Here is a 14,453-nt window from a genome sequence, read left to right on the forward strand (position 1 = left end):
ACAAACAAAAATACATATATTTTAAACTGAGAAGAGGCAATACTTTCCATTCAGAATCTAAGTGATACGTAGTTCTCTGCTGCAATATATCACTAAGGGGAGTATGAAACAAACTTTTCAAAGTTTTACATCAGGACAGGTGAGAATTTTCAGTATTATATATATCATGATAAAATCTGAAAAATATTAAGCTGGTAAATAGTTAAACATTGAAGAATAAATTAATAACTTAAAGAACATAAGAATACCCCTCCTGCTTCATATACTCCAGCATCCTGTTTCACAGTGGCCAACTAGTTGTCCTGGAGGGGCCAAAAACTGGAGTCAAGGCCTTTCCTGGTGTTGTCTGCCACTCTCGATATCAAGAGGTTAAATGTCTCTGGATATGAAGGTTCCCTTTAGTCATCATGGCTACTGGCTGTCTTCCATGATCATGTCTGATCCTCTTTTAAAGTAATCGATGCAAACAGTGATTACTACTTTCACTATATCCAATGAAAGATAACATCCAGTCAATGTTCAGCTTTGTTATGGCCTGATCCTATGCAGAGTTAGGCACGCCCTTGGTTTCTGAGATTACCAAATTATTCATAGGATCAATCTCTTAATGCTCATTTTTTATTGGAAGGGTTATGGAGATGCTTAGTTTTCTTCTACTGAAATTATTAAAAGAGATTAACTTGGGTCACAAGTTAGGAAACTACTTCTCATAAGAATGCTATTTTATAACCCATCAGTTATCAAAAAGAGCTGGGCAATTTAGGAGTCTAGTAAAAATGCATCCTGTGCGCCACTGTCCAGGGAAGGAAGTGGCTAGAAACAGCAGAAGTGACCACAGAGCTTATGCTACTGCACAAGCTCAGCATATCATGCTGACACAACCAGCCACAATATTCTGGAGACAGCCTAAGGCACAATTACGATCAATGCAATGGATTTCTATGCTAGAATCAATCTGTGTCATATAAGGTTCTCTGGGCTGAAATGCACAACCACTGACCTGCCATCAGTGCTTGGACCTGCACAGCTGTGCCAGAGAACACTTCCTCAGCACAAATGAGACTTATAAATATTACACACTGGCAGGGTTTCAACTTCTGTGGGATCAGCCACCATGGCATCCTCTGAGACTGACTCATCTGGTCCAACTCCTAACACACATAGTGCTGGAAGGAGTGAGGAGGAGAGAGAGGCAGGCATCCATTCTCGGTGCTTGGGAGACCTTGGGCCAGGCACAGTTCTCAGAACTCTCTTGGCCCCACTTACCCCACAAGGTGCCTGTTGTGAGGAGAGTAAGGGATTGTGATTGTAAGCCACTTTGGGACTCCTTAAGGTAGAGAAAAGCAGGGTATAAAAAAACCCAATTTTTCCTCTTCCTCTTTTTCTTCTTCTTAAAATATCCATTCAGCTTTAGATTGAAGTTGGTCTGGAGAAACTTAATAGGGAGGACTTGAGATGGATGGAATTCCCCCAATAACCAAATTATTATTTGTTCCCAACAGCTTAAAGAAGCACAAAGATTACTCTGCCTGGGTGCAACCCTAAACTTGAATTTCAGCATGGTAAACACTGAAGTCAGTGAAACAACTATATGTTCTAAGTACTGTAAGCCTTCAGATGTTATTTTACAGTTTAACATAACCTGCTGTATCGATTTGGTTTCTTCTTGCTTCCATAAGTGAAAGATAAATCCTTCAGTGTCATATGTCATCTTTGCACAAGAAATTGTTAAAAATATGACTAAATATATTGTCATTCTCAACTTAGATATAGGACCATCATATAAAAAAATCAGTACATCATTTCCTCCCAATGTAGGGGTTCTCCCTTGTTTTGAAGGATCAGAAGCTGCCACAGCTGGTCATAGGATCCTGTTAACAGAGAATAAGCTACAAGGCCTAAATCAGAAGATGGAGTCAACCTGATCATGGTCAGGAACTAACCTAGTAAGCTTGGTGTCAAGAAGGAATTATCTACACGCCCTCCCAAATTAGCTTAGGAAAAGACTCCATCAAGCTTCCACCATCATTTTTCAGTTTTCAAAGAAAATGTATGCAAAAAAAGAATAACCGAAAAGACCTACAGACCTGAAATTTACATTGTAACTCTGTTTAGGTAAGTTCAGCTCCACTAATAAATTGCCCCCTCCTATATGATATGTGGCTGAGATCCCTTTCTACTAAGTCTACAAAATGGCCGTGAAGAAGCTAAGTTGGGCCACTGAAACCTTGACAAAAAGAGAACTTCAATGATGTTGCCAGTCCATGGTATTTCCTTACCCCAACGTAGGCTGATATATTAAATTGGAACTACAAGATATGAACTGTATCCAAGTGCATTCTGAAACATCACGTCGGGAAAGGATAATTTTTACAGTGACTTGGTTAGGGTATGAGATGATGTGTGTATTCTCTCTTTTTTGTAGCACATTAAGCAAAATCTTGTTTTGTAGCTCATAAAATGCAATTGAATGCAGGATGCTGATGGCCTGAAGGAATTTTTTTTAAAATATTTGGAGTCATTACAAAGATGCTGCTTCAGAAATAAACCTTGATCTGTTATCTTTCAGCAGTGTCACAGAGACAACAGTCAAGGTGATGACTGGATTTGAGATCCAATGTTGTGAAACCTGTTAATGAACGCAGCACAGTTAGAAAATACCCAAGGACTTTACAAGACAGTTATATAAACAAATGAATCTAGCGTTCATTCGTTTTTCCTTCTACTTCAAATTACATGTAATTTCACACACTGGCCAAATAATGTACCCATTGCAGACAGTAGAACATGAATATTTAATTGACGTAGTTGAAACCGCTTCTTTGTTGAGAAGCTCCTTTCAATTATTAGAGGGTCATTTCCCCTGCCACAGAAAATGAATAAAATGCCAAAGTGGAGTATAGAGTGTTGGTAGTGGCATAAGATCTTAGTACAAATGTTAGAACAGCCATATGCTCTTTTGGTGGCCCTGATCAAATTGCCATCTCCCAGTTTCTATGAAATAGGAATAGCCTTAACTTTGTCTATAGTTATTGTGATGAATAATTCAGCAAGGATGGTAAAGCAGTTGGCACCCTTAAAATATCACTAAAATGAAAGTTATCATTGCTTCTTCTTCCAGTAATTATATAGCGTGAGGCCAACTCTGCTGTTTCCCCCCTAGCCCTCTGGGAAGTAGCATAGTTTTTCATAGTCAAGTGATGCTTATTTACACCCCCAAACTGCTTGCTGCCCATGCAAAATATCCTAGCCCTCGGCGTAGATAATCTTTTAAAATTATGCTGACACATTTAATGTACAAATGCTTCAAACATGTACCCAGATCATATAATTACCATATCTTCAGTGATATGTTTTCAAAAAGTGAGCTGAACCAGGATGCGGCAAGTTGTGATCTGAACAGTTGTTGAATCTTGCGTGTAAATATTATGTTGAGTCCAACAAGTTAAAAGACTTCTGTGGCTTGGCACTGTGAGACATAAATCGAGATTACAAAGTTCACTCTTTCCCTCTGATGGTTACTTCAGATAACCTTCATAAAAAAGCACCCAGACATATGGGTCTATGCATTATATATGAAACTTCTATAATGAGTAATTTAAAAACGACCAGCATGTGGTTTGGTAATCCTTCCCTCATTTCCCACAGATCTTTCAACAGTAGTTTCCCGCTAATTATTTATAACAAAAATAATTGATCACAGAAACAGTGCTTGAATTAAAGGTAACAGGAAGTTCTTGCTGCCTACCTCTTGCAATGGTCCTCTTTAGCCACTGTTTTAGAAGGTTTGGGGAGGGCATAGTTTACCCCCTACCTCTATTTACGGGCCTTCATAATCTTCTGCTGGGATCTCTTTCAGTGGCTAAGTGCCTGACTGAGGGCAGTTCTTTCTCTTGGTCTGAATTGTGTTCTCTCCACCTGTGTTCTCTCTTTAGCCTGCTAGTTGGTTTGGTCAGATTCTCCCTCCTGTCAGACAAAGTTTCTTGCCACACCCAAAGAATCCCGACTCCCTCAACCTATACTAACACTGTGGCTGAGGGAGCAAAGCGGAGGTTATTGCTGCAGATTTGGCTTTTGTGGGAAGGGACAATGGAAACAAAAAATAATGCTCATGATAACATGGCTCTCTATTTTCAGTGCAGTTAAACTGGTGTAGATTGTTGTTGGTCCTGGTAGTTTGTAGCTTGGAAGTTGAGTGTGTAAGATCCCAGAGCAGTTTCCTGGTATTGCTCATATAGTTTCATGAAGTTGGCTCACAATGGACCCAGAATTATATGCAAAACTTGTATATAGCTGCATATATAGCTGTATATATAGAGCTGGGGCGAGTGATTTATGGGTACTTGCAGTGGTGGAAAGTGTTGTCAAGTTACAGCTGACTTATGGTGACCTGGGAGGGTTTTCAAGGCAAGAGATGAACAGAAGGGGGTTTGCCATTGCCTGCCTCTTCATAGCAACCCTGGTGGTTTTCTATCTAAGTACTAGTCAGGGCCAGCCCTGACAATATAGGGCTAGCCTAAGCCATCCAGGTCAAGGCATGAACACTAAAAAGAGGGGCTAAAACTAAGTGATAGGACTTGTAGATTTTGTTAAGGACCCCTGCCTGTTCTCTCATAATTTGAGTATTTCACACTAGCCCAACTCTGGTTTCACTAGACTTTGTGGAAATGCCTCTTCAGGGAGACTTTTCACAACTACCAGCTCCATCTTCTGCACATATCCCACTTTCCCATACAATATATCTACATTCACACTCAACACTCTTACATTGCACATTCATGATGCTGACTGAAATACGCATGCACTGCATCCCTCCTCTTCCCTCTATCCCCTCTTGAAATGGAATCCTCACTTTTCTCAAGAAAAAGCATTTGTTTCTGTACAAATCTAATTCTTAATGTAGCAGATCATAGCTGTACCTCTGATAGATTGCAGGCACCAACCTATTCAGAAGGGTGTTGCAGAACAATGATAAATTCCTGCTAATGACTCTGATTCTTCAAACATTTTCCTCCTACCCTCTTTCTCAACATTTACTTTTCTTGTTTCCTCTTTGTTCACTGTTAAGCTGTTGTTAAGAGTCTTAGGAATCTGTAAGTGTTGGACGCCTGCCTAAGTCTCTGTTGACTGAAGTGAGATTTAACCATGCATTTGTGAACAGTTTTACACACATGCTGAAGGCAGTTTCTTGGAGACTTTAATGTTTCCACTCTTAAAGGCAAGAGAGGAATTACTATACCCAGGAGAGCAGATGCATTTGCTGTGTAAGACAGAGCTTGCTCCATTGGTTAGTTTTTAAAAAGAGAGCTGTTGAGTCTTGAGCTTGGCTGGAAATAAGGCATGCTTTCTTCCAGATTCCTTTGCCAGATCCTAATTCTGGATTTAGGGGCTGGTTGTGATAAGCTGTACATGTTTCACGGTAGGTACAAATTTAAAATACATGGCTAGCCCATCAGCTTTTAAGGGGTCATATACCTAGCATTGCTTGCATATTTGATAAAGCTTAAATGACTCAATATTCCAGTTCAAGAACTATGAGTTATGGTGCCATGTGATTATACATACACTCTAAGCAGGGCGTGGTTCATCACAAAAAACCTTTATCAGCACTGCTGTCCTGAAATATGGTTTATATAGTAAGCTCTGAATCTTTGTAGCTTCAGACAACTTCATCCAACCACTATCATTGTATCAGAGGGTAGCTATGTTGGTCTGCAGAAGAACAGTTACATCTGAGTCCAGTAGCACCTTAGAGACCAACAAGAGTTTCAGGGTATAAGCTTTTGAGAATCCAAGCTCCCTTCCTCAGAGATGAGTCAAAAATTCAAGCCATTTTTACTTGGGTCTGACCAAGGGAGCTTTGACTCTTGAAAGCTTATACCCTGAAACTCTTGTTGGTCTCTAAGGTGCTACTGGACTCAACTCTAACTATGATTGTAGTGACCTTTTTTATTTTATTTAAAAAAAGACAATTACATCCAATCTTAGCTCAAAGTGTGCTTACAATCAAATGACTTCAGGACTGACTCTCTGGTGCCATGCAGAATTGTGTTAGTTCTTCTGAAGATATAGTGTAACTGCAGACTGAAGATGTGCAATGGCAGTACCATCTAAGTAGAGTCAAGGGGCTTAGAAGGGAGTAACGCTGCTGGGGGGGGGGGCACGGTTAACACACCAGTCCGGCATAGATAACATGGCTTGCTTATGTATACAGGGATAGGTGGAAAGTTAAGCGAAAATTAGAAAGGACCAGTTATTGTGTAGATGGAATGGGTGAATCCTTCCCGGCACATCGCGAACCACATACTTATTTGGGAGTTACCACAATAGCTACTTCTCCCCTACCCACACCGCTGGATCCTTCAGAACCATTGGTAAATAAACTATTCCTCCCCTTTGAGACCCGCACAAGGGCTTCCTCCTGGCATTCTTGAAACAGGCATACAAAAGAGCCGCACGTTGAGTACTTCTGCAGCACCCAGCCCGTACGATACGGAGGCGGAGGACAGGTTCCTTTACGGAGACTCCCAGCAAATCCTCCCGCAAGGGGGACTGACACACGCGCCGGATCATCAGCACCACATCTGCCGAAGGGGCTGTCTGGCATCACCAGCCTGCCTGCCTGCCTGCCAGCCAGAGACTCTGCGGACTCCCTCCTACCCCCCCCCCCGCTCCAGCTCCCTCCCCGCCCCGCCCTGCGGAGAAGTCTCCCGGCCAAAGAGAAAGTCCGCCTCTCGTCCTCGCCGGCCGCGCAGAGGGACCCCGAGGCGGCTCCGGAGAGTCCCCAACAGCCGCCGGCGCCCCGGCTCGCCCGCCTCCGGGGACTTCCCCGTCGCTCCAGCCGCCCGGCAGGCTTGGCGGCGCCTCGGACGCTCCCCGGCCAGGGACTCCGGGGGACGCCGGAGGGGCGCCCCCGCCCGCTCCCAGCCCGGGCTCGGCGCCTCCCTTCCTCCCTCCCTCCCGCGCCTCCAGCCTCTCTCCGCCGAAGCGCGCCAGCCAGGCAGGCAGGCAGGCGGGGAGCCAGCAGCCCGAGAGCGCCGGCGAGCGCGCCAGCCAGCCAGCCAGCCAGCCCGAGCCTTGCCGCGCGGCCGGAGCCTCCCGCCTGGGCTCCCTCTTCCCTCCGGCAGCGCCGCCGCCGCTCCCTCCTCCCCAGCCGGCGCTTTAAGGCGGCGGGGCGCCCGGCGGCGGAGGGGGCGCGGCGACTCTGAGCGAGGGAAGAAGTCCCCGCGGGGGCCCCCCTGCCTCCTCCGCCGAGGGGGCAAACGGCGCCGCCTGCCTCCCACCCACCCCCCCCCCCCACGTGGCGCTGCCCGGGCGGGCGAAGTGACCCGCGCAGCGGCTGCGGCAGCAGGGCGAGGGACGCGGCGCGCGGCGCCTCGCATGCCTGGCGGGCGCCGGCCGGGGCGGGCGCGCCCCTCCTGAAGCCCCCGGCCGGGCGGCCGGGCGGCCGACGATGATGGAGGCGGACGCGGCCGCCCCCGCGAGGCCCGGCGGCGGCGGGGGCCGGGGGCTGTCGGGCCAGTGGGCGGACGGGGCGGCGGCGCGGCCGCGCACCACCGAGCGCCACATCACGGTGCACAAGCGCCTGGTGCTGGGCTTCGCCGTGTCCATCGTGGCCCTGCTGCTGGTCACCATGGGCGCCGTCCTGCTCAGCGTGCGCGGCGAGGAGTGCGGCGGCGGCGACGGGCGGGCGGCGGCGGCGGCGGACGCCCCGGCCGGCAGGGCGGCCAACGGCAGCGCCCGCCCGGACCGCGGCCCCGCCGGCCAGCCGCCGGAGCCCCCGGCCCAGGAGGAGCAGGCCCCGGAGGAGGAGGAGTGGCAGCGGCGCCGGGAGCCGCCGCCCTGGACCCGCCTGCGCCTGCCGGGCCACCTGCGGCCCCTCCACTACAACCTGGTGCTGAGCGCCTTCATGGAGAACTTCACCTTCGGCGGCGAGGTGAACGTGCAGGTGGAGTGCCTCAACGCCACCCGCTACCTCGTCCTCCACGCCCACCGCCTGCACGTCGAGGCCGTCCGCGTGGCCGAGGACCGGCTGGCCGGCGCCCTGCGCGTCGCCGCCTTCTTCCTCTACCCCCGCACCCAGGCCCTGGTCGTCGTCCTCAACCGCAGCCTCGAGGCCCTGCGCAGCTACAACCTCAAGATCCTCTACGACGCCCCCATCGAGAACGAGCTGCTGGGCTTCTTCCGCAGCTCCTACGTCCTCTACGGGGAGAGGAGGTAGCCCAGCCCCGCGACCCCCCACCCCACCCCCTTCTCCCCCTCCGGGAGGGTGGCAGAGACTCGTCCCCCAAACGTTTCTCCTTTCCCTTCCTATTCTCCGTCGGACTCTGTAAGGCACTTTCGCGCCGCCCAAATAATACGCTTGGAAGGTGGATTTCACTGTGTGAACTGGCGAAATCCGCTCGCAAACGATCGTTAGGGCGCAGTGAAAGTGGACTGAAAGGGCATTATTTGGGCTGTGTGAAAGTGATCCAGTCTCTGGCGGAGAGAGACTTTCAAAGAGTGTTTTTCTGATTGCCCCAGAAAGGCACGCATGCATATTATAGATAGATATATATAGAGAGATAGGTAGGTAACTAGTTGGCCTGAACTTCAGCAAAACTTTCTGCATGTCAGAGATGGAGTACTTAAACCGTCTCTTGCCCAGAGAAGTGCTCAGGGACATTAGGAAAAATTTAATCTGGCATTTGTCCTATTTGTTTATTTACTTGTGGAGTAAACTTTCAGTCGAAAGAGACCCAGGAAGCAGTGGGAAGCTAGGACCTTGCAAGCCAGAGAAAGAGAAAGCAAGATGTAGGAACTTCATTATAGACCCATATGACTCTTTTTAGTGTTATAGATCTTGCCACTGATGCTTCTGCTCTTTAAGATGCTTTGATTTCAAGGTGCAGTTAAGAGAGAGGGTCCTGTGCAACGTGACCATCATCTGGAAATGCTGACAGAGCTCTCCTTTTATTCTTGTCCATCTGCCTTTGCATGTTGGGGCCACCATGCTGCCAGAGCAAAGAGGCTGATAGTACATCAGAGAGTCTTGGATGACAGTGCTAGGAAGGAAGGTGGGAGTGCTAGGAAGGAAGGTGGGAGTCCTGCGTATTTTATATAAGCAGTCTTCTCAGTATTAGCAATAACGTTTTCTGTAAAAGAAAGAAAGAAAGGCGGTATTAATACTTTTGGACTCACCTACTCCCATCCTATAATCTTGATTGTCCCTTCCTTGATAACTCTTTGAAGGTGATATGTACTGAGAGACTCCGAGAATCACTTGGAGTTGTCATTCAAGTCTGTAAAAGCTTAATACTTGATTAGTTTTCTCCTGGCTGTCCCCTTGACTTCAGCTGGAGCTCTAGGTCAGTTAATCCCCTTGGAATGATTTCCTTAAATAACATTCTTTCTCTCTTCACTGTGAAATCAACAGATAGGAAAACCAAGAAAAGGATGAGGGAGACAATTGTAAAAAGGATGATAGTTCTGGATAACTTAAAGATCAAGAGAACCCTTAAACTTCCAAAAGAGGTGAACTATAGCAGGCTGAAGGTGCATTTTATTGTGCACGTAGGATTCCAAAGCAGCTCCTAGTGGTAAATTGCTGACAACTTCAGAGCAAACTGCATGTTGCTGTGCAGGAAACAGTGATGGACATTACAAGTGGTGTTTCAGACCTGTGTTTGCACAGTGAACAGGGATTTGAAACAACGATGGAGCTAGCGGGGTGGAGGGGGGAGAAGTTTCAAGGTAAAAGTTACTGACACTCTCACGGTACAAGTTTCCTCTTCCTAAGGGGGAAGTTGTTAGCAAGGGCCTGTGGGGTTGTGTGTACTTTGCCCCTTAATGAATTAAACATGAAAATTAGGGTCATGCTGATTAATTCACATTTAGTTAGCTTTGTTTATATCTGAACGCAGAGGAAGATATAGTTGGGACAGTGTAGATAGAATGAAAAAATGGCACATATATATGAATAAACAGCTTCTCATTATAAGTAACATGGAACAAAAAGATGAACAGTGATGTAGCGTTGAGCTCTGCTTTTAAAAAGCACAGCAAGAGCAAAATGAAATGCAGTAAGGTCTGATTTTTATTCTACCAGCAAACATAGACAGAAATCATGTTTTTCTGTTGAAAAGTATAGGGCTTAGGAGAACCCATCTGTTTGCATACTTCCAGAATTTTATTAACAGAGTTTGAGAAGATGCTGTTGGGTTTACTCAATTTCTTCTGGTTGAGTTACAGGTCATTTCTGTGTGAGAGAAGGCACGAACCCTTGATTTATGCAACAAATCAAACATTTAAAACTAGGCTGAAGTTGAAAGAAAGCAGGCCTGTTTTCCTAACAACTTTGTCAGTGGAGATATAGAATTAATTTATTTTTAAACCATGTTATTCTGTAAACGTCACCTTTTTGACGCACTGCTGAACAAATGGTTTGCTAACAAGATTTGTCATCCAAAGAAGAAATTTCTTCAACTCAGTAATAAAACACCCTTAATAAATTTTGTTTAGTAGTTATGTCAAATATTTAGGATCCCAGTTAGGGTTTTGTATAATTGGCCCTCATGAAATGGTTTCCTCATAGAATTCAGTTGCAGAATTCTTTGTGGAATCTTACTAAATTAATTGCTGAGCGATGAAGATATCATTTGTCTTTGCTCAGAAAGTTTGCTAAGTTATTTGAAGCATTTGGAAGCATGGATATAACAAGTGTTAAGCATACAGATACGCTTCCCTCCCCACTACACTTGTTTGATTCACAGTCTGCAGTAAAAAAGTATGAAGTACTTTTGTGACAGAGTTGAGATAGAACTTTAATACAGCAACATGTTTAGGACAGAAATATTTTTAGTGAAAAGGCCTTAAAGTTAGAAATTGGAAGGTAGTTTTGCAATGTACAGAGAAAGTACATATTATATAACATGCTCATAATGAAGCTGTTCACATATACTTTATTTTTGACTGTGCATATATTTAATTGATTGTATTGGGACATATATTTAAACTGTGGTTAATAGGCATAGTCCCATTTAAATTAACAGCAGATCAATATCTAATCACACATAATGTGGATCAAGCATTTTGTTGGCAGAATAGAAAAACATAGCTAACATTAGATTCCCTGTTTCTGAAATGTCCTAAGTATAATGCAACACTGTAGTCTAGAACACTTGTCTCCCAGTTTTAGTAGGTCTGGGAAGTATGGCATGTATGACAAGCTCATACCCTTCCAGAATTTTTGTGAGTCTTTAAGGTGTTACTGGACTCCTCTTCTTTTCTACTGCTACAGATAGACTAACATGGCTACCCATCGTGAAGTATTACAACAAGATATTCTGCAGCTATAGTTATCTCATACCTGCTTTGGGATTCTGAAGTTGATTAAATTATTAATGTGAATTCTTGTACAATTTGAGTCAGTACTTCCAAGGTATTGACTGAAAAAATGCCACGAAGTATTAGTCAACATGTTTGCTTTAAATTAATTCACTCACGATCATGTAACAAGTCATAGAGCACTCTCTAAAAATGATGGGTGCAGGACCTTGATGTTTAAGCAAAACATCATTTCAGCTCTTTAACACTTTTCTAGTTATCTGCAAATATGGCACTCTGTTGTAGTAGTGAATGGTATACAATGGTTTGAGAGGTTTTTCACTTCTTTTCTTCATTTGGTTAAGGTCTGTGGTCTGACCAGCATGATGTGTTTTAATGGAAGGGGCCTCCCTTTAAATAAAGTAGGTTTTTTTCCTAAGAATAAAGTAAGATTTACTTTCTGATTGTAGAGACTAGCAGGACACTCCGAAGCAAACTTACAGCCCATTCCTGAGGGGTGGGGGTGGTTAGCCAGCAGCTGGCAGCGGCGCAGCCATGCTGCCTCCAAAGCAGGATCCAGCTCCCCCCTCCACTGAAGCCAGAAAGCTGCCCTTACTTGCGAGCCCCGCAGAACCACTAAATAGCGTTCCATAGGGCTACATCACCTAAAAAGGTGGTGTAACTCACCATAAGGGCAAAGGGAGTGCTCCCAGCCTGAAAGGGGTTAGAAAGCTGCCTAAAGGCAACTCTACCCCCAGGAACACCCCCCCCCCCCCAGGATGCTGGCACAGGGAACTGCACTGGGAGAACGCTGGTGGGAGGCTGCACTGGTTGCTGGAGCTCCGCACAGTAGCATAGCATCCCAGGGCTGGCGCGAATACCCTCTGTGGTGGCGTAAGTGCCCCCTATCCCAGGATAAATGGACACACATGCCAGCATGGGGTGATGCCGGTTCCTAAGGAGCTCTCCCCCAGGAATGCACACTTTATATAATTTTAATCCTATTAATTTGAATGGACTTTGAAGAGTGTGAATTCAGTTTAGGACTGGACTGGAAAGCAATAATTATCTACAACATTGCTGGTACTTTGGAAAGGTTAATTTTGCCACTCAGGTCATTGCACCTTTAATGGGTAAAGTAAAATGAAACTGATACACTAAAAATGGGTGTCAGCTGTTCTTCAGTTTGTTGCGTGACATAAAACAAAATGAATGTTCTGAATAGATTGTCCTGAGAATGGTTTGAGACCACATCATATTTTGCATAAAACTAAAACAAAATGATTCCTTCCACCTTGGCTGCTTGATTGCCTTTCCCCCCTTATCATTCCTAAAATGTCAAAATAGATAAGTTGTTGAGGAAACATGTCAACCTTGTTAATAGACCAGGTAGAATTAAAATAGCTGAAAATTACTGTCATTTGTATGCCAGTTTCTATAATTATGCATTCAGGATGAAATCCTGTCATTGATTGTGTGAATAATGATACCCCAAATTTCAGCCTCAGATATTAATGTAGTTAAACTTAAAACTGTGTTACTCTGTTTTGATAGGACATACTTTATATCCCTCAGCACTACTTGGTATCTAACACCTTTTACAAGGTATCCCACTGTATCTTCTAGCTATGAAGAAGTGTCATCCCTCGTTTCTTGCCTTTTCTCTTGTCCTTTTTTTTAAATTTTTTTTATTATGTTTTTTAACAACAACAAAAAATAATAATCAACACAAATAACAATAAAAAACCAGGAATATCTATACATATTCATTAATACAATTAATACAATTTAAAAGTATCATTATTAAATCTCATAAGATATCCCCTTTCCCACCACCTACCACCTTATGTGACCCTTCACCTGACTTCCGCAGAAGTGTCTTGACAGTTTTAAACTTATTGTTACTGATAAAATATAAAGATATTAAAAAATACTAATTTCTATAACTCACTAAATAACTTAATAAAATCCGTTTTTGCCATTTTATCCCAATATGTGGCGGCCTTTTTCCACATATTTTTAAATTCTTCCATGTCCTTTCCATGAAGGAATTCCGTTAATTTGGCCATTCTCTTGTCCTAACTATGTATGACAGTCTATATTTTATGGCATTTTTGTGAATATGCAACAGAAGTAACAGAAATATTGTTATGGGCAGGGAACGTTATGGAAAGAAATGATTGGCCGAATGCACAACCCACACTTCAGGTGCTTTACAGTGCAGTCCTAAACAGAGTTACATTCTTCTTAGTTCATCAGACACAATGCTCTTAGAAGTGTATAACTGCTTAGAATGACATTGTTAAGTGTGTTACTTTGGGGGCAGAGTACTGTATTTTCTGGCGTATAAGACTACTTTTTAACCCAGGAAAATCTTCTCAAAAGTCGGGGGTCGTCTTATACGCCGGGTGTCGTCTTATACGCCGGATGCTGAATTCCAATCCGGACTGGAGAATCTCCCTGGGGAGCCGCCTCCACTCTGTCCATGTCCCCGGGGGTTGAGCCGCCCCAGGAGGACCGGTGGCTGGCCCCAGGCTGCGGACTCGGGTTGGGCCACTCCAGGAGGTCTGGGGGCAGCCGCGGGGTTGGGGCGCAGTCCTGAGGGCTGACCCTAGGCCGCGGACTCGGGACAATCCCAAACTCTAAATTTTAACTGTAAAAATGGGGGGGGTCGTCTTATACGCCCAGTCGTCTTGTACGCCGGAAAATACGGTATGTTCTAAAAACATACATAACTGTACGTTTACAGTACAGTTACTACTGCTGTAGTGTAACTCGCTCTACGTAGGGTTGCCCCTGAGACTGACTTGAAGACTCCAGTTGGTACGGAATGCTGAGGTGAGGTTGCTTACTGGTACCTCGTCCCAAGCTCATATTATGCCAGCTCTCTGTCAACTGAACTGGCTCCAGCTGGAAGATTGGGTCAGGTTCAAGGTGCTAGTTATGACCTTTAAAGCCTTACATGATCTAGGACCTTCATATCTTCAGGACCACCTCTCCTGGTATGCTCCCCAGAAAAACTTAAAATCACAAAATAACAACTTGCTGGTGGTCCCCAGCCCAAGAAGTGTCCTGCTGGCCTCGGCCAGGGCTTTTTTTCTGCCCTGGCCCCTGCCTGGTGGAATAGCCTCCCGAGTGAGATCAGGGCC

General features: G+C 45.1%; 1 protein-coding gene across 1 annotated transcript in view; it reads left to right on the top strand.

Moving 5' to 3' along the window:
• The first annotated feature begins 7,453 nt into the window (after positions 1-7,453).
• TRHDE (thyrotropin releasing hormone degrading enzyme) overlaps positions 7,454-14,453 on the top strand; it is a 267,123-nt gene continuing 260,123 nt past the window's right edge. The window contains exon 1 of the mRNA XM_056846509.1: positions 7,454-8,217. Within this exon, the coding sequence (XP_056702487.1) occupies positions 7,454-8,217 (764 nt within the window). The remainder of the gene's footprint in view (positions 8,218-14,453) is intronic.

The sequence above is a fragment of the Euleptes europaea genome, chromosome 3 (assembly GCF_029931775.1).
Source record: "Euleptes europaea isolate rEulEur1 chromosome 3, rEulEur1.hap1, whole genome shotgun sequence".
NCBI classification, from domain to species: Eukaryota; Metazoa; Chordata; class Lepidosauria; order Squamata; family Sphaerodactylidae; genus Euleptes; species Euleptes europaea.